The 26,982-nt window shown below is 46.3% G+C and overlaps 1 protein-coding gene across 2 annotated transcripts in view; it reads left to right on the plus strand.

The window, feature by feature from the left end:
- The window catches only part of Bcar3 (BCAR3 adaptor protein, NSP family member), a 115,017-nt gene that overhangs the window by 67,476 nt on the left and 20,559 nt on the right, over positions 1-26,982 (plus strand). Inside the window, exons 1-3 of one of the 2 annotated variants that reach the window (XM_047565444.1) lie at positions 1,053-1,321; positions 22,612-22,740; positions 25,100-25,542. In XM_047565444.1, coding sequence (XP_047421400.1) covers positions 1,238-1,321; positions 22,612-22,740; positions 25,100-25,542 — 656 coding nt within the window. In that variant the 5' untranslated portion in view covers positions 1,053-1,237. Of the gene's footprint in view, positions 1-1,052; positions 1,322-22,611; positions 22,741-25,099; positions 25,543-26,982 lie in introns of those variants that run through there. The other variant, XM_047565439.1, reaches the window with a different exon arrangement.

Genomic DNA, 26,982 nt, shown 5'->3' on the forward strand with positions numbered 1-26,982 from the left:
TTCCTCATTACAAGTTTCTGCCTGTGTGAAGTTTTAGGAAGCTTCAGGACACATTCCATTTCTGAATGGCCAAAGCCACAGAAAGTTGATATTTGAGACAGTAGGAGAGGAAGAGCTACAGGCAGAAACCTGGGTTTGATTACACACACACACACACACACACACACACCAAGAGATGAGCATTCCGTATAACTAGAATGAAAGAGGAAAAGCAATTACTTCCCCCTAAAGGTGCTCTGAGGCTCTTGAAGGAGGGATAAAGGCCTCAGTGCAGGCAAGTCTAGGAAGGCCAATCATGGCTGCATTTGATGGAAGGTTTGTGTGCTGGGTGAAGGTTAGGCAGAATGGACAGTTAAAGAGAAGATGGGTAATTAAAGAACTTAAAGGAAAGGAATGGAATAGGACTAACTGTGGGGCAGAAGGGAGTGCACAGTCTCTGTCCTCCCAGCAGCCGCACAGCCAGGTGCGGAGGGCATAGGGCGCTCAGTGTTTGCTGACAGACTTGCTAATTAAACACCAAAAGGCAATATCGCTTTGCCAATAGTGACGGCTATGCCAGCGCTATCAGTTGCAAACTGACTGCCAGGAGCATCCTAATTAAAAACAAACAGCGCTGGAGGTGGCTTGGGGAGTGAGATCCTGCCTGGGTTTCTTAAGACTTCTAGGATTGCTCCCAGGGAAAGTCACACCCTGGTCACTTTTAGGCCACTGCCTTTTCTCAAAGGAGCCTCTGTCTCATAACAAGGTGGTGTGAAATGTACAACTTGCCCTGCTTCCTTAAACCCTGAGGTGCTGGGGTGGCGAGCAAACAGACAAAGCCACTAGGAGCAGATTGCGTGATGCAGTTCATCCCTGAGAGGGGGAAGGCTGCCTGGGGGTTTAATGATTTCTGCTGGGCCTCTCAATTAGGGGACAGCTAAAGCCCAAGGCCTCTTCTAAGAGGGGTTAGAATTTCATCAGAAAGCAAGTCTGGTCACATGAGAATTTCTGGCACTGCGTGCATGGCAGGCTGGACACCAGCCTGCCAGAATTGAGCGAGCAGATCGTATTGGCTTCAGCGGAGGGGAAAAGTCCTAGACTGGCCTGGGAGAAGAAGCCAACTCACTCCCCCGGCCACACCAGCGACTGCGGACGGGAACAGCACAACTGCTGCAGCAGGACCAGGGCGCTACTGTCCAATGCTCCCTTTTTTGAACCCTAATCAAGGCAAGTGGTGCCCAGGACTGAAGACTGAAAGATGCCTAAGGAATGCAATGCTTTCCACGCCCTCTCGGCAGCTCTGTGCTGCTTCTATCACCGCAAATCTCTCATTGGAGTCAAGGTAGGTGTGGTTTGGAGATTAAGCGCATCTGAATTCTTTGGGGGGCCCTAAAAGCATCCGTTTTCTTAAGAGCACTAGAAAAAGTTTGTAGTTTGCTGACTGTAAAAACAAAGGTACTTTCTTTGACTGATGGATCTTCGTGAATCCCTAGTGGTATGTATCTCTCCTGAAAGCAGAGTCCAGTGGCACAGAACGGGACTCCTTGTCTGTGTTTGGGAATGAGGCTCTGTTATTCTGGACACTTTCAGTTTCCTTGGGCTGAAATTTCATACCAAAGGAGCTCAATATGACAAAGCTATTTTTCTTCTTCCTCTCTTTTTCCTTGTCTCTCCCCACATTCATACTAAATGTGAGCTAGTTCGGTCCCTTTTTCTGCTTAACCTGAAGGTCCATTATATGTCAATAACGTAGAGAAACCACACAATGTCTTTTCAAATTGCAGCCAGCTCCCAAAACATTTCAGGGTTCAGAAATGTGTTTTCTTCACTTTTTAACCTTTGTTACAAAACACCTCTGCCAGCGACTTTGCATAATATGTCAATATACTATTTTGATGAAAATATTCTGAGAACCTCATTTGACTAATTCAAGACAAGCCCTGTGTTCTATGTTGCCTGCCTGTGACGCACCAAGAATTAAGATTAACATAGGTTTCGTTGATCTTGAGGTTTATCTGCCTCAAAAAAAATTCCGCCAGCCCCAGTGTGACTATGAACTTCATTTATTCCTGGGAAATACGAGTCCAGAAGCTCTCAAGGAATTCTTCCCACCCTGAAGCAAAACTCCCTCTCCTGAGGGACTGAAAGGCTACAAGAGGGAGATGATGTTCCACTTCTTTCTTCTTGATAATGCTTTTTATTTTTTGGGTACTGGGAATTGAACTCAGGGGCACTCAACCCCTGAGCCACATCCCCAACCCTATTTTGTATTTCATTTAGAGACAGAATCTCAATGAGTTGCTTTAGTGCCTCGATTTTGCTGAGCGTGGCTTTGAACTTGTGATCCTCCTGCCTCAGCCTCCCAGCCACTGGGAGATAATGCTTTAAAAAAAATTTTTTTTTTTTTCAGGAAAATTACCTGTTACAGGGAGAAAGTCCCATCTGTGGGGAAAATGTGCTCTGAGTGAGAAGAGGGAAGGTGTCCTCTGACTTTACTGAATGGTTGGAGTGTTCAGACTGACTTTCCATCCATTCAGCAAAGTCCATTTTTGTATTTTATCTCTTTGTCAAGAAATTTGGAGGAGGATGCATACTTAACTATCAGTTAAAGGTATTCTCTCCCTGACTTCAGAGCCCCTTTCTTATTTGGGAGCCCAGTGGGGTGAGATGAGGACCCTGTGGTTTGGTGCCTAAATATGGATCATTCTAGCGTAGAGCAGATGACATTATGCTATTAAGAGTATTATAGAGCTGTCAAAGATAGACTGGGAGGTCCCAAAGGGAAGCATGCACTTCAGAGATTGGCATTAGGTTCTCCCTCTAATAGAAGTCCTTCCAGTCTCCAACTTCTGCTAATTCAGAAAAGTACAGCTCAGCGATTGGTATGCTAGGAATCAGCCCATAAATATCTGGTTCTGAGCGATGAGATTCTGTTTGGATACCACTGCTTATCTGCAGCAACAGCTCCCAAGTCCTGCACAGAAGTGGCCACGTAATATGTGGGGTTAATCTAAACCACCTGGCCCTTGAACTTTTTCTGGCCCTCCCCCACCCCAGGCCACTCCTGGGGGACGACTCTTGGTAGAAATGCTCTCCCCCCACTCGCAGGATTCCCATCCCACCCATAGTTTGTTGAAGACTTAACACAGAGAGAAGCCCTAACCTGTTCAGTCACCAGAAAGTGTGATCTTCAGTCCTAACTTGGGGTTCCCTCTCTGTACCCTCCAGATGAGTTTCCCTGTTTTGTTTTGCTTAGTTACCTGGGAAGGAAATCTGCCTGTACTTAATCCTTCATCCTACCAACATTGCCTTAATGATAATGCCAAATCGTTTTTATTGACTCCCACTTTAATTAGGGGTTTCAGGCCTTACTGCTCATAATTAGTTTCCATTGCAATTAGAGTTTCAAAATTAAATTGGGATTGATTGCCTGATAACAAAACGGAAATAAAGCTCCAATTCTTGACCATGTATGCTGCTTCTCTTGGCATGAATTTCTCATACCAAAAATAACACTTGCGGTAGCCATGGTAACTTTCCATTTGGTCTAATCCATATCATCTCTGGAGAAAATAGGATGTTATTAATAGTGTTTGTTGTATGGGAAGAAAACTAAAAATATAAAAACTCCTTCATTACATAGGAGACCAATCACACTGGTGCTCTCAGAATAAGATCTTACTTGCAGAAGTCTTGCAGAATTTAGGATGTATCTAGGAGCCTCATATGGACTAGTATACAAAGATCTTGCAGAGGAATTAAATGAGAGCAAAAAATAAGGGGGGAGGTGTCAGGGATATGCATACATAGAGACGAGACCAAGTAGGAGATGTTCCAGCTAGGTCAAGGATCAAGACTTAACATCCCAAAGGGGTTCACAGTATAAGCTGTTGTGTCATAAAATACTGGTGGATATTTTGTCTGAGTAGAAAAAAATAAAATATATTTTGCTTAAGTCTAAGGAAAAGAAACCTGTAATGAAAACATCCCAGATCTATAACATCAACAGAGTGCACATATTCAAAAGTCCTCCAATGTTGAATGTGTGAGCACTCCCTTAGGTATTGTGGCAAGTGACTATTGAGGCATGATTCCTGCCTTCAAAGGACTTACCAAAAAATGCTAGACCATAGCATCATTTAATTATATTTGCAAAAGGCTTTTCCAATGTCCAAGCTCTTTCATGTGTTGTCCATTAAAATCTCAGAACAAGTTTCCTGAGCCGAGCAGCCCAGTAGTTTAACCTTTCCATAGAGGAGAAACTAAGGTTCAGAGAAACAACCTGCCTGGAATCATTTAGAGGGGAACCAAGAAAAGAAATCAAAATAATGTTCTTCCTATTGTACCATATTAAGACAATTGAAACTTGAATCAAAATGCTATTGTGTATGTAAATACTTTATTTTGCAATGTAGTGGGGAGAAAACAGGGTGAGCCCAATTCTAGGATAGACTTCAGGGAGAATGTGGGACTGGCTTTTGTAGAAGGAGCAACCCTTTAAATTTTTTTTCTAATTTCTTTAGTAATGTGGGATGGGAGGGTGAAGAAGAGGATGGGATGGGGGAAGGCGTTCCAGCTGTGGGGAGTGACAGACCTATTTGCTCAGAGATGAATACACTGGTGTTGGCATTAGCATGGAAAACCAGGCCTGGTCAGAGCAGAAGGTTCACAAGGAGGCTTAGTGTGTGGGGTGCATGGTCAGGAAAGTAATGGGACCTAGGACCACCTCCCAGGTTTCTCTTACCAGTTCTTAAGTATCTGAGACAGATTTCCATAGGGATTTTCATCCCAGTTGCCTCCTCAGTTCAGCTTAGTGATCCTTCTTTGTGGCACTTCAGATGCGTTTGGCCTTTGCCAGGTGCCGTGGCTTTAGGTCAGTGGGTTCAGCCGGGGATCTGCAGTGCTCTGGTGGGCATTCTACAGATAGGTACTGACTGACGGAAAGAAAGCATCGTTTATCAGGGACTTGGTAGTGCTCTCTGTAGAGGGTACCTGGCTTCCCAGAGGCACATGCATGGCATATCCAGGGCTGGAGTGGTAAGGATCAGGGGAGGTCTCCTGGGAGATGTAGAGCCTGCTGAGTCTGGAAGAATTAGTAGAAGTTATCCAGAGAAGGAGAGGAAATGACATTCTGGGTAGAGGGAGGAGCATCCCTAAAAGTATATAGATGTGGGAAAGCCAGGTGTGGGCAGGGATGCAGTGGGGGCAGCCAGTGGCAGGACCACTGTTAGGTCTCTAGCAAGTTACACAAAGAATTCGGTAAGAAGCACAGTAGACCACATTCTGGGGGCTGACAGTGGAACCTCATCTCTTATAGCTCCACATGTCTCTAATGATTGATTAAATTTTGTGGGTTGAGGAAAAAGGAACTGAAACTTTCCATCTTATCAATGGCTGATCCTGAGGAAAATCAGTGAGGTTGTGTTGGTAGGGAGGGACATAGGGGTCTAAGATACAGAATGACCTTGCAAGCACAGAAAAGCTGCCTTCTGAAAGAACGTGAACAGAGAGGTTGGGGTTTGGGGCCGTGGATTATCAGATCAGCAAGTCTCAGTTAATAGGTCATTAAGTCCAGTGGTAGTGGTCTCGTCTCGTCCACAAGCAACTGAGGTTAAAGGCAGTCGATTGAAAGCATAGACTTTGCCATATTAGACTTGACTGTCTTTGAAGCCATCAAGTGCTGTTATATGGTGGGAGGATCTTAAACCATGTTTTTGAGCTTAATTTTGCTTTAAATCCTCCCTCCCATATTTGGAGCCCCTGAGTCCGCATTGTAGCCTGAGGTGGCACATCCCTGGAACATCAGGTCCCTGGCACTTGGTTTCATTTGCAACTGCCTCTGCTTGTGGAATGAAGATCCTGTGGCTGATCCTTTGGTCATCATAACAGCCTGGTACTAGTGACACATCCTGGCTTTGGTGATGGCCTGGTTGCCTTCGTCATGGGGCAGATGCACCATCAGCACAAACTGCGCAAGGTGGAAAAAGCCTGTGGAAAATGTCTTTCCAAGTGACTCAGCCCCTCCTCGTGGCAGCTGCCGGTTGCTCATTTCTCTCTCTAGACCTCAAAAAAAAAAAAAAAAAAAAAATTACAGCAGCACAGCTTTTACTAAGAGTCTTAAATGCATTCCATTGGCATCAGGGAGCTGTGGGGATCTGGTTTCAGCATCAGAAGGACATGCCTGACAGAGGCTGTGTCCCAGCACCCCCCTTCCCCAACAGACCCCAGAATTTGGATCCTGGCCTAGGGCTTGTTATTGTTGGAGAGACCTGAGTGGGAAGCAGAGCAGGACTGGGACCCTGGGAAAATTTTGTTAGTAGGTTCAGCACCTCGTGGACTCCAGGGAAGGAACGAGCCAAACACTAGAGAGGAGACTGGAGAATTGGTATGCACAGGCAGTGAGAGGTCAGCAGTACTCAGAGGACCCAGGCCCTATTCCTGGGCTTAAAGATGTGAAGGACAACACAGGGGCCTTTTAGCTGATGGGTATTTTGGGGTGTCCTAGTTAGAGAAAAGACACCATGGTGGCATCTCTGTTCTCAAATGGATTTCTGGGTCTGACACAGCTCCAGGAGCTGCCGTTGCAGTCTGACTCTGTCCACGAGAATGTTCTAACTTATTTTTCTTGCTTATGAAGGAGCTATAATCAGCCTTTCAGTTTCTTTGAACAGGAACTCTCCCCAGTGTCTACTCTCAATACCTGTTTTCTTTTATCAAAATAGTTATGTGCAAAGGACTGGTGAGCTCGAAGCCTGGATTCTCTGTGAGAAGGGACTTGAGGAACAGCTATCAGCCTTCCACTCAGAGCTCATCTGCTTCTCCTGTCTCCAGCCTGGCCCCGTAGCATGTGGTCTGAGGGCTCCTAGTGCTGAGGATGGAGGGGAAGTTCCCACTGGAAGGAGCCCTTCCATGTCTGGTGGGGCATGGAATGCACGCAGCTCTCTCCAGACCTGTGGTGGGTGTGAAGTAGGAAGAGTGCCTGGCTTATTGTGAGATCCAGGAGAGGCATGCAGGTCAGCCCCAGCCAGGGAGCTTCTGGAGGAGGTAACACAGTAGGAGCAGTAGGTAAAGGCACATGAGAGAAAGAGCATCCTGTCCAGGAACTTCAGGCTGAAGTGGAGGGTAAAAGGATGAGGGAGGCCAGAGAGGGTTGGTGAACAGAACACACAGGGCCCATGTGCTGAGAAGCAGTGGGGCTTTTCTTTAGGGCCTTTGAGGATCAGTTAACCATTGGAATGAGGAGTGGGATGAGGGTTTGTGGGGATGAGTGTGGAACCTAAACAGCATCTCTCCTCACTTAGGCCTGGGTCCTCAGCTGGGCGCCTGCAGCCCATCAGTTCTGCCTGTCCTTTCTCGGCTCATTCCTGTTTATTTCTCTATTCAAGCCTTGTCCTTTTCAACACTTACAGTAAGATCTTATTTCTTCGCAATGGCAGCCAAGGCCATGAGACATGATCTTTTCTGTCTCCATTCAGTGCCCTGTGAGCTGCGGTTGTTTCCACATCGTTATCCATGGTCCTAGCTTCCTTCCTCCCTTCCTCCAAGGATGAAGCCTCCCTCTCCCTGATCCAGGCCTTTCTAGCTACCTCCTCAAGGGCTCTTCTTGAGGCATCTTCAGTGTCTCCTTCTCTACCAAAACTTTTCCTCTTAGCTTATAAACATGCTCTCGTCTTTCCCATCCTAAAAGTCATTCTTATTTCCATTCCTTCTTCCTGGTCTCCACCTTCTCCCACCCAAGAACTGGGTAGGACAGTCTGTATTTCCTCAGTCCCAGTGGCCACTCAGCCCCTTTACTCCACCAGCAGTGTGCTCATTGCCAAGTCCAGTGGGTGCTGTCCAATTCTGACTTTATTGGAACTCTCTGTTGCACCTGGCATGGTTGGCATTCTTAGAACTCTGCTCTTTCAACCTCCAGGACACTGCACCCTGCTTGTTCTTCTGGGTCCTTCCAGGCTGATCCTACACTGTCTTCTTGAGTTTCTCTTTCTAGTCTGCCTCTTAGAAGCCAGTATTCCTCAGCTGTCTTCCCATGCTATCTATGTTCCATCTCTTAGATGAGAGTTGAGATAGGATCCCTTTCTACACTGAGAATTCCCAAGCTGTGTCTCTAGTCAGCCCACTTCCACAGACCTGGACCCCATGGCCTGGTGAGCAAGTCCATCCAGGTGGCCCACCAGTACCCCAGATTCTACCTCTTCTCGTGCAGACCTGGTTCCCTCTTGTGTCTCTGTATTGGGTGTTTGGCGGGGCAGCCGTCTTTCTGGAGCACCCATGCCTATTCCCAGTTCACTTCCCAGGTGTCATGTATTAGCCTTTACGACACCATCTTCTAAATATCGCTGTCATCTGTCTTTTCTTTCTGTCTCTACCATCATGGTACTTATTCAGGTCCCCAGATCTCTTGCTTGGAATTCTTCAGTGGCTTTCCATTGATCATCTTGCTGAATCTTCCTAGAGGGTTGACATTTCTAGCAATGGAAGTGAACTGTGTCCTTAAGGCAATGCATCCCCACATTTTAACAAGTCTAACTGATAGAAGGTCCCATCTTGAGTAAAAAAATCTCGGCCCTTGCAACATCTACCTTTTCCAGCTGTTAAATGGGCATTATAGCCCATTCAATACATATCCCCCCTTCAGATTGTGAGCTTGTCTATTTTGAGGCTAACTCAGCTGGTATAAATGGACAACTAGAAATTGGACAAATTCTGGTTTCTTTTCTCTAGAGAGTTGAACCAGGAATATTTGACCCGTTGTCTGGGAACAGTGACAGCCCATGCCTTCATATATTTCAGCACAGACCTCATGTTCCCCTTAAGTCTTCCCTACAGGCTAAACATTTCCATGGGTTTAAAAAATACACACATGCACACACTTTGGGAAACTTGAATTCTAGGTTTTCAACTAAACTCCAATTCCATAAGTCTGAGCAAATCATGAAAATATAGGGTCCTGGTCATACTTTCTCTTGTGAAACAGAAATATTTTTTGTAGCTATTTAGCTCCCAGGCACACTGCATTCGTGAGATCTGAGTTGTATTGTGTTGTCTTGTCCCTCTAAGTCCAGCCCTTGGTTCTGTGTTTCTTTCTATAACATCTAGTGTGATGTTCGTGTAAAAAGTTTGTCAAACAAGAAAACTTGAGTCTGATGGCTTATGCTCCTCTGGGAGACATATACCTTTAAAAAGTGATCAGCGAGTTGTGTATCAAAAGTGGTAGAGTTGATACTTGGCCAAAACCCATCTTATGGTGAATCATTTAGTTTTACTGCAAACCTACTATGTACTTAGCATTGATACATGATGTACTTTGTCCCTGAGTAGAGTTCTAAGAGATGTTAGTCATGGTACTGTTTTGGAGAAAGAGAATTCAAAAGTCATTTATTCCACACCCTGCATGGAAATTTATCTGAATCTTTGGCTTTGTACTTGACATATCTTGTTTTTGCTTCCTATTATATCTCCCAGTGTCTTTCAACTATGGTGCATTTCATTGATTCAGTTTATCTCATTCATTGAAGATGATAAGAGAAGGAGAACACTTAAATTGATTTTGACTTTATGACTTTCTTGTTGAAGGGCAAATAGGACATCTATTTTGGTGAACAACTATGTTGCACATCACTCATAATTTGCATTAAGATGTTGAATTAACAAGGTTAAACTACCATTGGTCAAAATTTCTGACTGGGATCTCCTTGCATTCTGAGTTCTAGTCAGTTGGTCTTTAGACCCTCTTATCAGAATCTGCCTTAGCCAGAGCAGTCTTTGTTTTTGTTGGGCTTTTCCCCCCCATTTTCTGTGGATATTAACAAAGTGCCACTATTACTGAATATAATCTCACTGCCAGACTCCAGTGATTAACATTTCACTGCATCATCTTGTTTAACTCATACACCAACTCTGTGTGAGTGAGAAGTATTATTGGAAATCACTTGAGCACTTGATTAAAGAGACCAAAGTGGTTTAGAAGGGGTTTTTATAGGTCAAACTGGTTCGTAGCTTTTATTTGAAGCCTATGATTTCACTAGCCCAATAAATGTTAAATGCAAACAAGTGACCTTTGGCCTTTACCTTAAATGGGGCACATCTCATTTCTCCATGGGAGCAGGAATCAGAATGCAGGGCTGCCTTGTGGAAATGATTTTGGTATCTGCTCCACATGCTGCTCCAGGACATCATCATCTAAATTTGATGCAGATGGAAGGTACCCACTGGGCTCTCAGCAAGGCAAGATGGTGACAAATAGCCTATTAGAAATCGCTTCATGTTTCAGTTTATCTATTAACAGAGAAAAGTGAGGATCCCCACCCCCTCACTTGGAGCTGAACTCTGAGTGGCCCATGGGTAAATAATGCTTTGTCAAGACACTAAGAAACATGGTGGTCAAACCCTCCCAAGCCAAATCAGGGCAGGAGGAGATCTTAGAGTGGATAAAGACAATTTCTCTGGTGTGGGCAGAAAAGAAGCTACATTTGTTAGTACTGGGTGCTGCATTCAGTGAAGCTTAGGCCTGCCACTGCCTTTCTCTCCAAGTTGTCAGACTGAAATCAGTCTCCTTTGGTGAGAAGTAGTTTTCAGTCCCTTGATGTTTCATCAAAATACAACTTTAGTTCCAAAAGCTATAGCTTCCCTATCAGGGTGGAAACTCACGGAGGAGACGTTGATCAGAGAGTGAGTGGGGATCAAGAATCAGGGCAGGGCTGGGGAGATAGCTCAGCTGGTAGAGTGCTTGCCTTGCAAACACAAGGCCCTGAGTTCAATCCCCAGTACCGCAAAAAAAAAAAAAAAAAAAAAAAGAATCAGGGCAGTCGAACATCAAAAGAAACCGTGGACTCTATCAGAATGACTCTAATGTAATTAGTTTGGATGTGGGATTAAGTTACCACTGCCAGTTTACGGGGTACTCTGCTTCAGAACTCCAGTCTGCACAAATTACAATTAAATTAGCCTCTTTAGTCTGCACACCCCGATAGCAGAATTTTAATGGGAATTTATCAGTACCTCAATAAGCAAGAAGTTCCACAGATGTCCTCTTCATATTTCCTATTCATGGTTTCTGTGCCTCTTTTGATAAGAGTTTGATATGGTTTGGTAATGAATGAAATGAAATCTCTTGGACTTGGGCTCTCTGGAGGCTTCAATGGTATTTTCCTGTCTGCCCTCAGGTCTGATGGCCCCTGTTATTATCATCCATCTGTGAAAAGGAAAATCACATACAGTAGGAGAATGAAGCATCTTAATTTAACAGCAAATCACAAATCAGTTTTTAATAGCACTGGAGTGGGAATCTGCTCTACAGTGTGATAAATTACACAAGTCTAATTATAAGATAGTAAAATGGCATCACAACCCATCTGCAGAATCTGCTGAATATGAGATTCTTTCTAGGATTTGGAAGAAGATTTATGTCAAGGTACTTAAACATTAGCATGAAATTAACGGAAGTGTTTTCAAATACTCACACTTATTGAGATTTTATGAAATCTCTTTGCTACTGTCTCCACCTCAGAAGAGATCAGAAAGCTTTTCAGTGACTTGAGATAAAATACAGAACATTGGGGACTTCAGCAGTACCACAGGTCACAGTTTCTTCAAATGCCCTGTCTACTCAGGCTGTGACCACAGTCAGGCATGGAGTCCTTCTGCCCCAAGATTCACCTCCCTCGGATCTACCTGGGGAGTCAGAGGACCCAGTCAGCATGCAGTAAGTCCTAAGATTTAATCCAAGGAACTGTGCTCTAGTGACTATCAAACTCCTGATTTAAAACTGACCTCCTGATTGTGTCCTTAGAACTTAGGCCAACAGGGTATGTGTGGGTAGAGCTTGTGAGGTTAGTAAGCTCCCTGCTGGGGCCACTTTACTGAGCTTTAGTGAAAGGATCTGAATGAGTAGGCTCAGAGGCCAGTGGTCCAAGTGAAATGAGAGGTGCTTATCTTTCAAGAACCCAACACCGAGAAGGCAAAAAGGTCATCAGGAAAAGCTCAGGGGCTCTCCCTGCTAGCCCATGGCATGCCTTGTATGAATTAGAACAAGACACCTTTTCCTTCAGATGCTTTATTGCCATCTGCCAGGTAACTGTAACCACTATAGAAATCAACTGGGTGCTGGGCATCTAGCTTGGTGGTAGAGAGCTTGCCTAGCATGCACAAGACCCTGGGTTCAATCCCCAGTACCACAAAAATAGATAAATAAAAGAGATGGGGTGGGGAGGGGGAGGGAGGGAGGAAAGGACAGACAAATCTACAACAGCTATGGATGACCAGCACCTCCTTGATGTGAGGCCACCATACTGTCCACCTGCTGGACCACAGGCCAGGCTACCTCTGTATCCACTGGGCTGGAACAGGCAATGCCCAGTTGCCCCTTCCCTTTTGGCTTTGTGTATCAGATAAGGGTATACAAAATTTGAATTTGATATTTTTTTTCCTCTTTGGACTTTTGTTTACAAGTTAATATTTTATTTAAGTAAAGACTTTGACATTCATCTCAGTCATTAGCATAAAAAACTATTTTTCTAGCCTACTCATTCCCAATGGAAAAGTAGGATGGGTGAATTCATATCTTTCTTTGGATTATAATAAAAATATTTTTACATAAGCCATGAAGCCAGCTAGTGTCCATAAAGGGTGAAAAAGAATCAATATAGTAATTGTTTCCTTATAGAATTTAGAATTGCCACAAATGACATCCCTGTTCTTTCTTTTCTACCTCAGATTAAAACATCCAAGGACCTGGGTGAAATTTCTGGGCTTAAAACATGGAAAACTGGATTTTTGGGGTTTTTTTTGTTGTTGTTGTTGTTTTTGGTTATGAATAGGTTTAAGAGTGGCAGAGGTATTTGGAATTTATTCATTCTTTGGGTTCATGATCAGTTTGGGCAGGTTTTTAACTGGGTCTTTATAAGTCCTGTATATGTGCTTCGTCAAAAGGCAGGGATTCAAAGTGGCTGAGTTTTAGAGTTCTCCAGACAACTACATTTTTTAGGTAGATTTTCTTGAAAGATTATCCCAGAGGTAGTACCCTTCAGGGTGCTTTATGTATAGTTATTGGAAGTGCACTTTTTTTGGGGGGGGGGTATCTCTGTTAGGGATAGTGGTGACCTAGGGTACATGTCACTGCAGGTCTTGCCTGAGTTTGGTGGGTTTGAGTGATAGTCCATTGCTTTGGACTCCTGCATTACCCCAGCCTGGGCCACCTGGTGCAGTTCCCACATGACCCCATGGGATTTCCCACTCTGAGCTCCTCAAAAGACATGAGCTTCACTTAGAAATCAGACCAATTTTATGTGGTAATCTAGAACTCCAGGCAGACTTATAATTTCATGATCAGAATTTCTGGGTGAGATTTCTTAAAAACAAATTTAAAAATCACCTGACCTGTGGAGGTGTTCAGTACAACTTGACAAGGGGCCTAGACTGTTGTTGACTTCTCCCTTCATCTAATAACTGTTCCAGGACCAAAGAAAGGAAGCTTTTGTTTGAGAACCATCCTTGCGTTGTGACCAGATACTCCTCACTAGAACAAAGCTGCCCAGGGGTGGCCAGCCTGAATGTTCTCCAGTGTTCCCTCTCTGCCCTCTCCTTCCCTCCTCCTTTGATGTATACAGACGTGCCCTTCTTCTTTTTATTTCAACTAAGTTAGTTTTCAGCCTTGGTCACTGAATGAATGAATGAATGACTAGAAAATCATCTCAATTTTAAAAATTCAATTAAAAAAATGTATTAACAACAAGTATCTAAAGCCCTGAAGAAAATATAATCTGAGTGCAAGGAACTCAGCTTCATGCAGACCTCAAAACTTTCTTCCATCTGCACTGGGCTGTCACCTGTGTGTCTGGACATGAGTCACCTGGAGGTAACTGCTTGTACTTGCTGATAGTGAGACATATACATACAAAGTGCTCGCCACCAGGTGGAAGTCTTCCTTCCTGTAAGTGACCAGTGTCATCCTGCATAGACAGAGCCATTTACTGCAACTGAAAACCCCGAGAACTATTGACTTTGAACTGAGTAAAGAGAATAAACAAATGTGTCTCTAAGTAGAAATTAGCTATTCCAACTGCTATCTTTTTTTAATTCCATCAGAACTAACTTCTCAAAGGCCACCTATCTCTAAAACTTTCTGGTGGATTTTATATATCTGTGTTAGAAAATTTTTTGGTGAGAAGCAACTTCCCATATTTGTTGCCAAGAATCATCCTTGAAAGGAAGTTCAAATTCCACATTGTTCCAAGGGAGCATCCGCTGTGTGCCAGGTACAGAGCTGGATGCTTCATATGCTTGAGGCCATGTGAAGTGGGAATCATTCCCCCCAGGCACATACAGAAACAAGCTTAGAGAAGCCTCAAAATGTGCCCAAGGTCACTTGTTCTTGACCAGTCTCCAAGCTTCCCTCTTCGTGTCCAGTGACAAGGAAGCTGCCAACTAGAGGGCGATCGATCACAAGAACTGTTCCCGTCAGTTGGTGTTGACTGAGTACCTGCACGTTCCAGGCTCTAGGCTAACCTCAGGAGCCAGAGGCAAAGAAGGCATGGCCCCTGCCCCTAAAACCCTTCCCTCCCCTGCCTGCAGCTCTTACCCCCTTAGGTAAAATCCAGCTCTTTTGCCTTGACGTTCAAGGCCCTGCATGCCTTGCCCACCTCCCTTTTGATGCTTCCCAGTCTCCAACCTGGGCTACATCAAGCTGCACAATTGGCACCACTACAGGTGTGTCAGTGTCTCTGCTGGACTGCAACCCAGACTCATGGAGGAAAGCTGCAAGGGACAGTGTGTTCAGGGAGCACGGACGGGCCCTGTGATGGGGGCCCTGTAGCAAGTGAGTCTGGGGACTGATGAAAAAGGACAATGCCTGCCTCCTGCAGAAAGCTTTGGGTTTTATCTCTTAAATAACAGCCCTTGGGAATAAGGCCAATGTATTTGGTTCCACAGACCCAAATAAGTTCCTCAAAACTTTGACCACCCCCCAATCTGTGAACTCTTGAACCCCACTCTGTCACCCTTGCCTATCTCCCTCATCATTCACGCCTCTGCCAGTTATCCCTGGGAGAACAGGGCAGGAAGGGGGTCTGTGCCCCTCTATGCCCATGGACCTATCTGAGCCCTGGAGAAAGTGAAAACTACACATTAGAAACCCCTCAGTGTGTGTGTGGAGGTGGGGCTGAAAGAGATTCCAGGTTTCATGTCATACCTCAACTAAGTCTCTGACCTGGGCTAGAGATGGAGATTTGGGCTTCACCAGCACATTGCAAAAGACTACCTTAAGCTTCCAGCCTGGCCCCTCCCAGTCCATTCTGTTCACTGCAACAAGATTGATCGCTCTGAAGCATCTACATATACCTGTTGCTTTTCCTGGCCAGAAACCATCAAGGACTGTCATTGTCTAGAGAATAAAGATCTGACCCTCAGCCCCCAGTTGCAGACTCCACTCATCTGATCTCTGCCTTCCTGGATCAGGACTGCTTTAGTCACAAGTGACAGAGATCCAGCTCACTCTAGCTTAGGTCACAGGGGATTTACTGGCTATCGTAATCAGCTCAGGCTTAGGGATGTTCCTGCCACTGGGCTGTCTTCTGTCTTCTTCTCCTCTCCTCTGCATGTGCAGATTTTTTCCTCTCAACCCACTTTTGTCCCTCTGACAGGAAACCTGGAGATGAAGTACTTTCAGACCTTTTAAGTCTCATGACATTTTCACCAGAGTGACATTGTGTCTTTTCCCAGCTTGGGCGAGGGACTCCGTCCTGGGCCAACCAGCAATGGCCAGGAAGGAGGCTCTGAACCAGATTTGTGGACTGAGATGGAGCTCTCCTGCAGGGAGTGTGCTGGAGTACGTTATATATATATACATTTATATAATAAAGCCCATGGTTGCACCTTTGTATTACTTCAGCCCTGTCCTCATCCAGAGCCTCTCTGTCACCATACCCAGCTACTTTTTTATCTCCCTTAACTCAAACGTCCATTCCTGCCCTTCTCAAGTTTCATCCTCAAGGTCCAACCCTGATTCTGCAGCCTCTCATTTCTCCTCCCAGCCCTCACGAGACTGTTCCCAGAGCACGCCTGGACCACAGTGACTTTTCTTATTTTGACATAAGAGAAAACCAAAGGACAAAGAGATGAAATAGCTCACTTGAGCTACAGAGCTGGGGAACAGGGATAAGAGAGCAAGGCAGGAGGTCCCTCCCCAGAGCTCTGGGGTGTGTTAAGACCGTTGCTTTGTGTATGGTCTTCTGCCTGACTGTGCCCTCCTTGAAAGTAAGGAGCCAGGCCTTCCTCCAGCCCTGGCAGCCTGGTGCCCGGTAAATTGCTTGGACATACCGATAACCATGAAATTGTGCCTATCATCTTAAACCTTTGGAAACTGCATCAGTTCATGGGCGGGGGGGACAGTGTCTTTCTCATACAACTTAAAATTCTGTGGAAAATGGGAAGTATTTCTAACAGACAGGGATAGAGTAAAACAAATATTAATTATAATGCAGATGCCATATTTTTCTAATTCTCCTGTCTCCTACAAGCAAATGAGCATCAGCAGCATCCTCTGAGAATTTCTGACAGATGCCTGTGCACCCCGCCCTCATGCCTGGCTTAGGAACACCGATCTCCTGCACATCCAGGCCTATTGTTGTGCCTAATTAGAAATGCAGGCTCTGATGCTCACACAGGAGACCCTGTGCTCTGTTCCTCCCAGGCCGGAACAGCTTTCTCTTCCTTGGAGAGCCATTGAAATGCGGGTTTCCGAGTTAATCGAGGTTCCCAGCACGTCTGCGGAGCTGGCTCTGTGCCTCCAGAATGTGTTTTCCAGCCATCTCCTGGGCTCTAGCTATTCCAGCCTGTCAAGACCAGACTTGCTGGGGTGTGTGGGTTGCAGAGATGTTCTTTCCAGATTCAGAGTGACACTCATGGTTTACAGAGCCAGCCCCGGCAAGCTAGTACCAGTCCTGGTCACGGAACTGGACCATGGGTGTTACCTCTCAGGAGGAAAGGAGCCTGTGGCAGGCAGCTGCTGGGTTTTCAAGCGAGCACCGGACTGCATTCCTCACTTCTCTCCATAACCCCAGCCTCTCTGTGCTTCCTGCATCAGACCTTGAATGTGAAGTGTGCTTGGAGGCAGGGGTGGGGCAGGGGGTTGCTGAGGTTTGCAGTGGTAAGGGGATGAAAACCAGGGCCTTGTGCACACTAGGCAGGTGCCCTACCACTGAGCCACACCCCCAACTCGTCTATTTTATAAAATCAGATTAGTAGCATCCTGATATGTCTGTTAATGACAGTTAACATTAGTACTGACTACCTCCAGGGTATGTTCCAAATGTTTTATAGATATCTACCCATTTAATCCTTATTAGCCTCATATGACAAATTATTATCCCTGTTTTTCAGATAGGAAGCCTGAGGCTCCATGGAGAGTTAATATCACTTGCCCAAAGCCACACAGCTGTTCCATGGCACAGTGGCCTGTAGATCAAGGTGGCTAGCTGGCCCGAGCTCTTAAACACTGTGCTGTAATGCCTGTTGATATCAAGGTTATTAAAATGCTGGTGATGAGAAAGATACAGCTAGACCCAGATTTTCATGAAGAACATCAATTACAGTAATATATGCATTTTCTAACCTTTGATTCTATTGAACAAGTGTGGGCCTCAGCTACCACCCCCTGAATCTCCAGCAGCTTACCTGCATTTAATCTCAGACCCCAATGCTTATGACTGGGACTAAAATGCAATGGTAGAAGAGGAGTCATGTGAGTGGTAGCCATGATACAGGAGTACTACCCTGCTTCTTATATACTTACTACCCAATACATGCCACCTCTTCTTGTGCCTCCCCTACGCCCACAAAAGAACTTTTAAGCAGGTTGACTGTGATCTATCACATGAGGACAGGTGCCACGTGGGCCAAATTCAGGCAAGCCTTGGGGTAGAAGACATGGCTCCTACCTGCGTCCTTGTTCTGTAAGTGGGTGGTTGTGGTCCCTAGAAGGAAGTGGCAAGACCTGTGGGCAGTGTTCTGGATTCAGAGCTGAGCAGCTTCCCTTCCTCCGGAGGTTGAGCCCACAGCTGCCGTGTGGGGTGGAGCTCAGGATGGCTGGAGCCTGGGCTGGGACAGAGAAAGCCCACCCCTGTCTCTCCTCCTCCTCTCCTGGCCTCCAGCTCCTTCCTCTCCAGATAAGAATGTGAGAAAATGAGGAATCAAACTCACCTTCTAGGAACGAGGTTCAAATTCAGGGCACCAGATAGAGAATCAGCTTGGAGAAAAAGTCATGCTACTCTAATATGGTCATTGTTAGTATTCATGGCGTTTGCGTGAGAAATTGGTTATTCATGAGTTTTCCCCGCTGTCTCTTCCCGCCTGCCAGTTGAAGAGCATGCAGTCCACAGGGCAGGGAGCCCTGCATCTGCATTCAGTGTAATCTGCCCACAAGCGCAGCAAAGCCATCCTGGGCATTACAGCGCCGCTGTCCTATGCTGGTAGAGAGATTGAGGGTGCCTTGGGTCCAGGCAGTCTTTGAGGAACACTGAATTCAGAAGACATCTACAGAAACAAATGTGACAGAGTCAGAACATTCGTGCTAAGAGAAGAGGCTCCAGGAATGGGCAGATTTGAATGAGGTACTCTTGCACTCTTAATTTCCTGGATGATGCCGTGCAGGTGCCGTCTCTTTTAGTGCCCAATTCTAGCCTATGCAGATAATATCAATCCATGTGACTATTACGTGAGTAAATACTTATCTCTTCTACCCTTCCAACAGAAATGTAGTCTAAGGAAGAGCAAGAGGAGTCCTAGGACTTTAGTTGTTCTAGTCATCCTTTTCGCTGCTGCTACTGAAGGACTCTGACCAGAACAATTGTAGGGCAGGAAAAGTTTGTTTGAGGGCTCACAGTTTCAGAGGTCTCAGTCCATAGGAGGCTGGTTCCTTTCCTCAGAGCTCGAGGTGAAGCAGAACATCATGACCAAAGAGTATGGAAGAGGGAAGCCACAGATGATTATCAGAAAGCAGAGACAGACTCCTTTCTCCAGACACAAAATATATGCCCCAAAGGCTTGCCCCCAGGAACCCACCTACTCCAGCCACACTCTACCCACCTTCAGTTACCACTCAGTTAATCCCATGGGGGATTAATTCACTGATTGAGTTAAGGCTCTCATAATCCAATCATTTCTCTTCTAAATCTTGCATTGTCTCTCACATGAGCTTTTGCAGGGATACCTCATATCCAACCATAACATTAGTAGAATCATTCAGAATGCAGATCAGTGAGAGACCACACAGTTGGGATGAAGCCTTTGCTGAGGATAGGTGTCGAGTGTTACCTTAAATTGCTAGAATTCGCTTTGTAGCCAAGACCTATAAAATTAGCCTAAACCCTGAGTGAAATAGTTGCATTTCAGGGAAAAATTCAAATTCCTCCCACAGGGCAGCAGCAAAGCAAAGGGTGTACTGTCACCAAGAAATCAGGGGATTTGGGGGAAGCCGACAGAATTCTGCCAAATGTCTCAGACACTTGTGACCCATTTCAGGAACCGGGAATCTCATTTCTGGTTACCAAGGAGCACAACTACCAATCACAAAGTCTCAAATATAAATAGACATATTTTGCCTAAACTTCTTATATGCTCACCCCTCACCAACCATGGGGTTTACAGCCCATCAGAGTTCTTATGTTGGGGCTGGGGTTGTGGCTCAGTGGTAGGGTGCTCTCCTAGCATCAGACCCTGGGTTGGATCCTCAGCAGCACCTAAAAATAAAATAAAGGTATTGTGTCCACCTACAACTAAAAAATATATTTAAAAGTTTTTTTTTTTTTTTTTTTTTTTTTAAAGTTCATTTGTATAGTGGCAAAATCATAGTTGGCAAGATCAAGGTCTCATACAGTACAGGCAGTTGGGAAACACATTAAAATAGTGTTAAGAATTAAAACAGGAAGTAAAAGTTCTAGAAGGCAGCCACCCCCTCCACATAACCACTGTTTAATCCAGAGGGACCCTGGCCTTCCTCCCTGAATTGTCTGGGAGACAGTGCCCACATCTCTGCTGATGCAGAGGCTTCAGCAGCAAACCTGCTCTTCTGAATGTATTAGACCAGCCCTTGCTGGCCTGGAATGAAAAGCCCTTTGTCATCACTGGCTCACTCGGGACCAACCTCCCTTACATTCCTTCGCTCCCTCCTTCCCCCTCTCTCTACTTCTCCTTCCCTTATAAAATTCAAGCGTAGGCAATTGTATAATCAACCTCCTAACTTTTCACAAATGATACAGGTGACTAGGGGCATATTTTTTTAAGTCTGGTCCTCCATTTGGGAGTGTCAATCTCTGTAACCCCCCTCCCCAAGTATAGATGCTAGAGATAGTCCTCTAACTCCTATTGCACCCTATAGCACCCTCTCCAGGGTCCGGGGAGGAGTGGGGGGGTGGGCAGTAGTTGTGGATTTTCCTCTAAGGAGTCAGGATAGAAGTAATAAGAGATTTATATTTTTGGTAACAAGTGTAAAACAGTATGATCTCAAAGCCTGGAGTGAAACATTGTTGCATACAAAATAATACTTAAAAATACAATAAAATACAAAAAATACTTAAAAAAAAAAAAACTTATTGTTAACTTGGATGCTGAGCAGGGGCTGGGGAGGAAAAAGTGACCTGGATGCTGGGGCATCGGGGAGGATGGAGAATGCAAAGATAAATAGGGGAATAGCTTTTTGTATGTGAGCAAATAAAATTTCATTGACGGATTATGTAAGACCTACTATTTATGTGTATCTCTCCATTTTCAGAGCTCAGAACTAAAAGAGTCCCAGGGCTATGTGAGGCATACAGACTGCCTGTTAGGGTGGCTAGAGAGGGTCTTGGGCCACAGTATCAATTAGGACTTAATCAGCCACCTTGACAGACACCCCACATCACAGGCTTAATGAAAATTGATCATGGAGGGACCTGGGGCCAGTGATCCGGGGCTGGCTTGTTAGCCCTGTGGTTACCAGGAACCCACCATTCCAAGGCTGTAGCTTCCTCCTCGTGTTCCAGGCCGCAGCCATCACATCTAACCTCAAAGTCACACCATCTCTGCAGTGAAAACCTTTCCTTAGTCATGGGCCACATCTTCCTATAGGACAGAGATTAAGAAATGTCATCTTTTGGTTGAATGTCAACAGGCCCAAATAAAATAGGACATTGAATACTTCAAGAGAAGGGTAGAACCCCCATAACTGAGAAAAGTCACAAGAGTTCCCCCTCCTGGGGCACTGTTCCTGCAGTAGGTACCCGATGTATTCAGGCACCGCTCAAGGGCAGAGGTAAATGGGTTTCTGACCTAGCAGGAGGCAAGGCATACAGGAAGTGAGGATCAGTTGACAACCTATGTTCTGTACTCAGGTCTTCAGATGTAGCTGTGCATAATTAATGATGGGAGCAAACAGTGCCAGACGTGGCTATAGGAAGTCCCGCGCATCAGGACAGTCAGCCTGGTATCTCTCTGATGCAAATTCCGTTCATCAGACACTCCCCACTTGACATTTCTGCCTGCCCTGAGAGAAGGGTGGGGGAGAAGTGAGCAATTCCAGAGCGGAGCCCCACCCTGAAATCAGCCCCTGAGTCATTCCTCATCAAGGGCCACATGCTCAGCAACACTAGAGCCTGAGAGTCCAGTCAGAAACCCCCAAGTCTTTTTTTTGCTTTTTTGATGAAGGATTTGGGGTTCTCACCGAAATTCTCACCTATGATGAGGTATAAGTCTGTGGCATATGGGACAAGCTGGGGAACTTGGGAGAACAGAGGGAGATGGCCTTTCCTTCTCACCTGACAAGCCGGGGCCCCTGAGCCTTATTTGCTGGGAACCAGGCAGGAGACCAAGTTCAGTCTACAGGTTGTAAGTGGGTGTGATTCTAATTAAATCTGGAGCCCATGTCACCCACCCCCAGCTTCCTGCCATGGCTGCTGAGTGGTGGCCTCAGACTATCTGAGGTGAAAGACCAGGTTTTGTTTCAGTTTCTATTTCCAGTCTGTCAGAAAAATGAAACAATTTATTGGAAAAAATCATATTACAAAGTTATACAAAATCTAAACTCAGACTTTTGTTAAGAGTCAACAGGTAGAAAATTGCTCTGTCCAAGTACCCTGCAAGTTTCCGAAGACTAACACAGTTCCTCAACTTGAGTTTGCATGTAGAGAAGAATTTAAGGCCATCATTGCCAGCTCCACAGACTTTACTTTGGACTTCAGTGTCCCAGAGGCCCGGGGTCAAAGACCAGTCAGAAACTGTGGACCTTCCCTGCTCCACACTGGGGTGATTCTAAAGGAGCATGAGGAAGCTTCCCTTGGGAAGAGAGCAGGCTGGCCAAACTGGGCCTTGCTGTCTCATGCATCTCTCACCCTAGCCCCTTCCGCCCAGCCCACTGCTGCTTCGACACACTGTCCTACCATAGTCCCCGTGTGCAGGTGAAAATTTTATTACCTGCTTGTGGCTGGAAAAGTGAAAGGTCACAGTGAGTTGTAATCATTATGCAGGCTCCCTGCCTGAACACAGCCTCGGGCATGCAGGGGTTGCTTAGCACAGCAGAGGACCGGCAAGGCAGATGCTGTCTCCAGCTGGCATGGCCTGGCTAGGCCCAGCCAGAGGGAGGTCACTGTGGGCTCTGTGTTACAGTTCTCCAAGGAGAGGCACATCATGGACAAGACCCCCGAGCGGCTGAAGAAGGAACTGGAGGAGGAGCTGCTGCTGAGCAGTGAGGACCTGCGCAGCCATGCCTGGTACCACGGCCGCATCCCCCGACAGGTACCTGCTTGTCTCCTCAGCCCGACAGCTGTTCTCCTCGTGGTCCTGCAGGGTCCCACCCCAGGATCCTGTGGGAAAAAGTCTCTGTTCAGCCAAAAGCCAATACCATAGTGATATGACTTAGACTCCTCTAGGGAGACCTTGGGAAGAGCGAAGGTCAGTAACCCAAAGTACATTTCCACGTGCCCAATGAGTGGATGCAGGAAAAGCCAGCATTCCTGTGGGCTGTCCACACAAATCAGCAGCAGGCCGCAGCCAAGGGGCAACAACCTGAAGGAGAACAGGCCTGCCGGGCTGTGGCTCAGATGATTGAGCTCTTGGCCAGCGGCCACAACCTCCTGCCCTTTGGAAACTGCCTCCGGTTTAAGGTGGTAGCTTAGCTTCAGGGGAGGGGGCGTTGGCACAGCCTGTCAGGTGGCCTCTGCCCTGGTGGGGCCAGCCGCTGTTCACGCTGTCCTTTACCTCCTGCATCCTGTGACCCAGAGGTGGGGAAGAGGAGGAGTGATGCCAGTGACCACAGATACACGGCCTGTGTATACTGTCTGTGACTGTCCTTTGGGTCACCGCCATGAATGACGTTTCTATTTAATGCTATAAAAATTGAAAAATAGATTAAGTCTGCAGAATTGAAGTATACAATTTCCTTCAGGTTTTTACTGTAAACCTGATCTGGTCAATTATTAACCAAGGGCAACATGACAGGAAATGGGCGGATAGGGATGGGTAGGGGGGTGGGGAAGTCGTCATGTTGTAAATTAATTGTGTTTCGTTTAGTAGATTTCTGAGCACTTTCAAAGAAATAATTCTTATTCTAACCTCATTTTTTTAAGTATAAAATTGTATAAAACAGATCACAAAGAGAAGAAAAACTCTTATCCACCATTGTCTCCTGGAGATAACCACAAGAAACATTTGATACATATCCTCCCAGAGCACCTCAGTCAAGCAGGAGACAGCACTGCATATACATTTTGCAGCCCATTTTCTTCACTTAGTGATAATGTCTGGGAATTCTCAACTACTATAAAATGTTCTGCACGATATGTGTGTATGAACGAGTCTGCATCATGTGTAGGTCCATTACATGTGCACACTGCAATTTATTGGACCCTTAGGGTGTTCCTAGCACTCTGACCAAGATCCTGCAAGATAACCACTGTGTTCATACCTAATAATTATTTCCACATTTCAATTCCAAGAAAAGGCATTTCTGTGAAAAATTTTTTAAGTCAAAGATGCAATTTTAAGGTAACCATGGCAGCATACTATTTTAAGCTAATAGACATACACCATTGATTGAATGCTAGAATATCCCAGGAAAAGCATCAAAGTTTATTAAACTGACAACTAACACCACCGTCCTCCTTTTTGTGATCATAGAATTTGTCATGAGTGTAAATTTTCAACAGAATTCCAGACTGGATAACTGAACATCATAACAACAATAATACTAGTTATAGCCAGCTCTTTATCCCTTTGAATCTTTTACAGCCACTCTGTAGGTAATATTGTTATCCCCGTTTTATAGATGACAAAAGTGAATCACATTGTGTGACTCGTCTAGTCACACAGCTGAGGCCAACTGCAGAGCCAGGCAGTCGGGCGGCAGAACGACCAGGCTGCACCTCGTGTAAATTCTCCTTTTGATATAAACATCACCATCGTCACAGCTGTTTTTGAGCACCCACTGTGTTTCAGGCACTGTACTAGTGCTTGGCATGTTACAAATGCAGATATATGATCCTCTCAATGACCCGGTGAGAGGAGAGACCCCAACCTGGCTTTGTTCCAGGCTTCCCAGCCAATGATTAGCACGTCCAGAATCCAGCACATCTCTGATGCTACAGACCTGCCTACTGTTGGCCAGGCCTAGAGAGGGACAAGCCTAGAAAGAGTACCAACCAGTACCCTCCTCTCACTCCACTGGCTAGGGAGGGAAAACCAGACCTGCCAGCACACATTTTCTCCTTCCTTGTTTTCTGTTGCTTTACGTCCTTCCTGTCTGTGGAGGTCTTCTTCTCAGGCAGCTTCCCCGAGGACCCTCTTTTGAAAGACAACCCTCGTCTCCTCCCTAACACTCCCTCTGCCTTCCCATCACACCTGCTGCTCGGGTGTCCTCATGCACACCACGCGCTCCACTAAGAGCGGGAGTCCCTGGGCGTCTGCTTCGTCACTGCTGCGTCCCAGGAGCCTGCAGTGTGTGAAAGTGGTTGGTAAATCGTTCTCAGGTTTAACATCTAACAAACTCCAGAGCCGACTGAGGAAAAGACCGGAAGGCGCTGTCCTCCCTTGGTCCTGCCGCTCTCGAAAGGCTTGAGAGTTGGCCTTCCCTCCTCCTCACTCGCCACTTTGTCCACAGGTGTCTGAAAACCTTGTGCAGCGAGATGGTGACTTTCTGGTTCGAGACTCTCTGTCCAGCCCCGGAAACTTTGTCCTGACCTGTCAGTGGAAGAACCTTGCTCAGCACTTCAAGATCCACCGGACGGTCCTGCGGCTCAGCGAGGCCTACAGCCGCGTGCAGTACCAGTTTGAGATGGAGAGCTTCGACTCCATCCCTGGCCTGGTGCGCTGCTATGTAGGCAACCGCCGGCCTGTCTCCCAGCAGAGTGGCGCCATCATCTTCCAGCCTGTCAACAGGACGGTGCCCCTTCGGTGTCTGGAGGAGCGCTATGGCACCTCCCCAGGATGGGCCCGGGAAGGCAGCCTCTCTGAGGGAAGGCCGGATGTGGCCAAGAGACTGAGCCTCACCGTGGGTGGCGTCCAGGCCCGGGAGCAGAGCTTGCCCAGGGGAAACCTCCTCAGGTGGGTCAGGGCTTCGTCAGGCGGTGCCAGAGCCACAAGGGGCACTGGGGGTGCCCAGGCTTAGCTCAGCCAGTGAGAATGGAGAGGTAGTAAAGGTGTTGATAAGAATGCCCGCTGTTCGTGAGATGCCTGTCACCAGGCAGTGCAGTTAGTCCCCAAGTAAGTTGTATCAAAAACAAGTGGCACCAGGCACGGTGGCGCACACCTGTGAATCCCAGTAACTCGGGAGGCTGAGGCAGGAGGATTGCCAGTTCCAGGTCAGCCTTAGCAATTTAGTAAGACCCTGTCTCAAAACAAAAATTTTAACAATGTTTGGGGACATAACCCCATGACAGAGCACCCCAGGTTCAATCCTCAGTACTACCTGGGGGCAGGGATCACCAAGCTGATTCGTACAAGACCTGTCTTGGGGAGTCAAGAGTCCGTGTGCATTTTACCCAATAGTGTGGGAGAGGAAGGGAGGGAAGAGGCTGGGATCTAGGCCGGCCCAGCCCCTCCTTCCTCACACACAGCCCTTCCCCAGCTCCTGGCTTCTCAGCTGACTTGCATAACCAACATGTTTAATTCCACTCACTGGTTTTTTTGTCTGGACCAAGAGGAAATGTCATCAACTGTAATTTCTATATTGCAAAAATTTAGGACTCTGAGTAACACAAATTACAGCTGTGTGCTGCCTAGAGGCTCCAATACAGGTTAGTCAGCATCTGGCTGTGGCCCCGTGGCTTCAATGCTTGGCTCCATGCTGTCCAGCTGTGCAACCCCAGGCAAGTGCCTTTGCCTCTCTGAGCTTCCCTTTCTTTATCCAGAAAAATGAAGATTGTGAAGGTTGAATGATTTAAGCTAAGCAAAGTGCTAAGAAAACTATAGGCACATAGTAAGTGTTAGGTGAGTGATAATAATCCTAGTAATTATCATTATCTTTAGGGGAATAGAAGGACCAACTCAGGGTAGTTGCAGGCAAGGAGACAAGAACAGAAGTCCTCCCTTTTGTGGTAAGACTGAACTCAAGATCCCTTAAAACATAAAAGGGTGCTTTTTCTTCTAATCCCGTTGGGAATAGGGGCTGGCTGCTCAGCCTTTGGAGCCAGGAGTTAATGTGATGAATGGAGCCAGAGTTTTTGGCTACACAGCAGCAGCCCCACAACTCCGCTGGGAGAACGCCGGGAGGAGTCTCCTGGTCTGCCCCCACTGAACCTGATTTTAAAAAAAACTTCTTAAAGATAAGAAATGAAAGACTGAGAAAGTCTCCAAGTTGCCGAGGCAGGCCTCACAGAACCACTCTGATTGCCCTTTGGAATGTACAGCCTGCACCGCTGCTCAGACGACCGCCCGGAAGGTCTAAAGGTGGGGGCAGGGTGGGCCAAACACCAACATGGCCCCTCTGGCCACTGCCCTGCCCTGCTGCCCTTCAGCAGCTCCCCCACGTCAGCCCTGGCCTGC

The sequence above is a fragment of the Sciurus carolinensis genome, chromosome 1 (genome assembly GCF_902686445.1).
Source record: "Sciurus carolinensis chromosome 1, mSciCar1.2, whole genome shotgun sequence".
Taxonomy (NCBI): domain Eukaryota; kingdom Metazoa; phylum Chordata; class Mammalia; order Rodentia; family Sciuridae; genus Sciurus; species Sciurus carolinensis.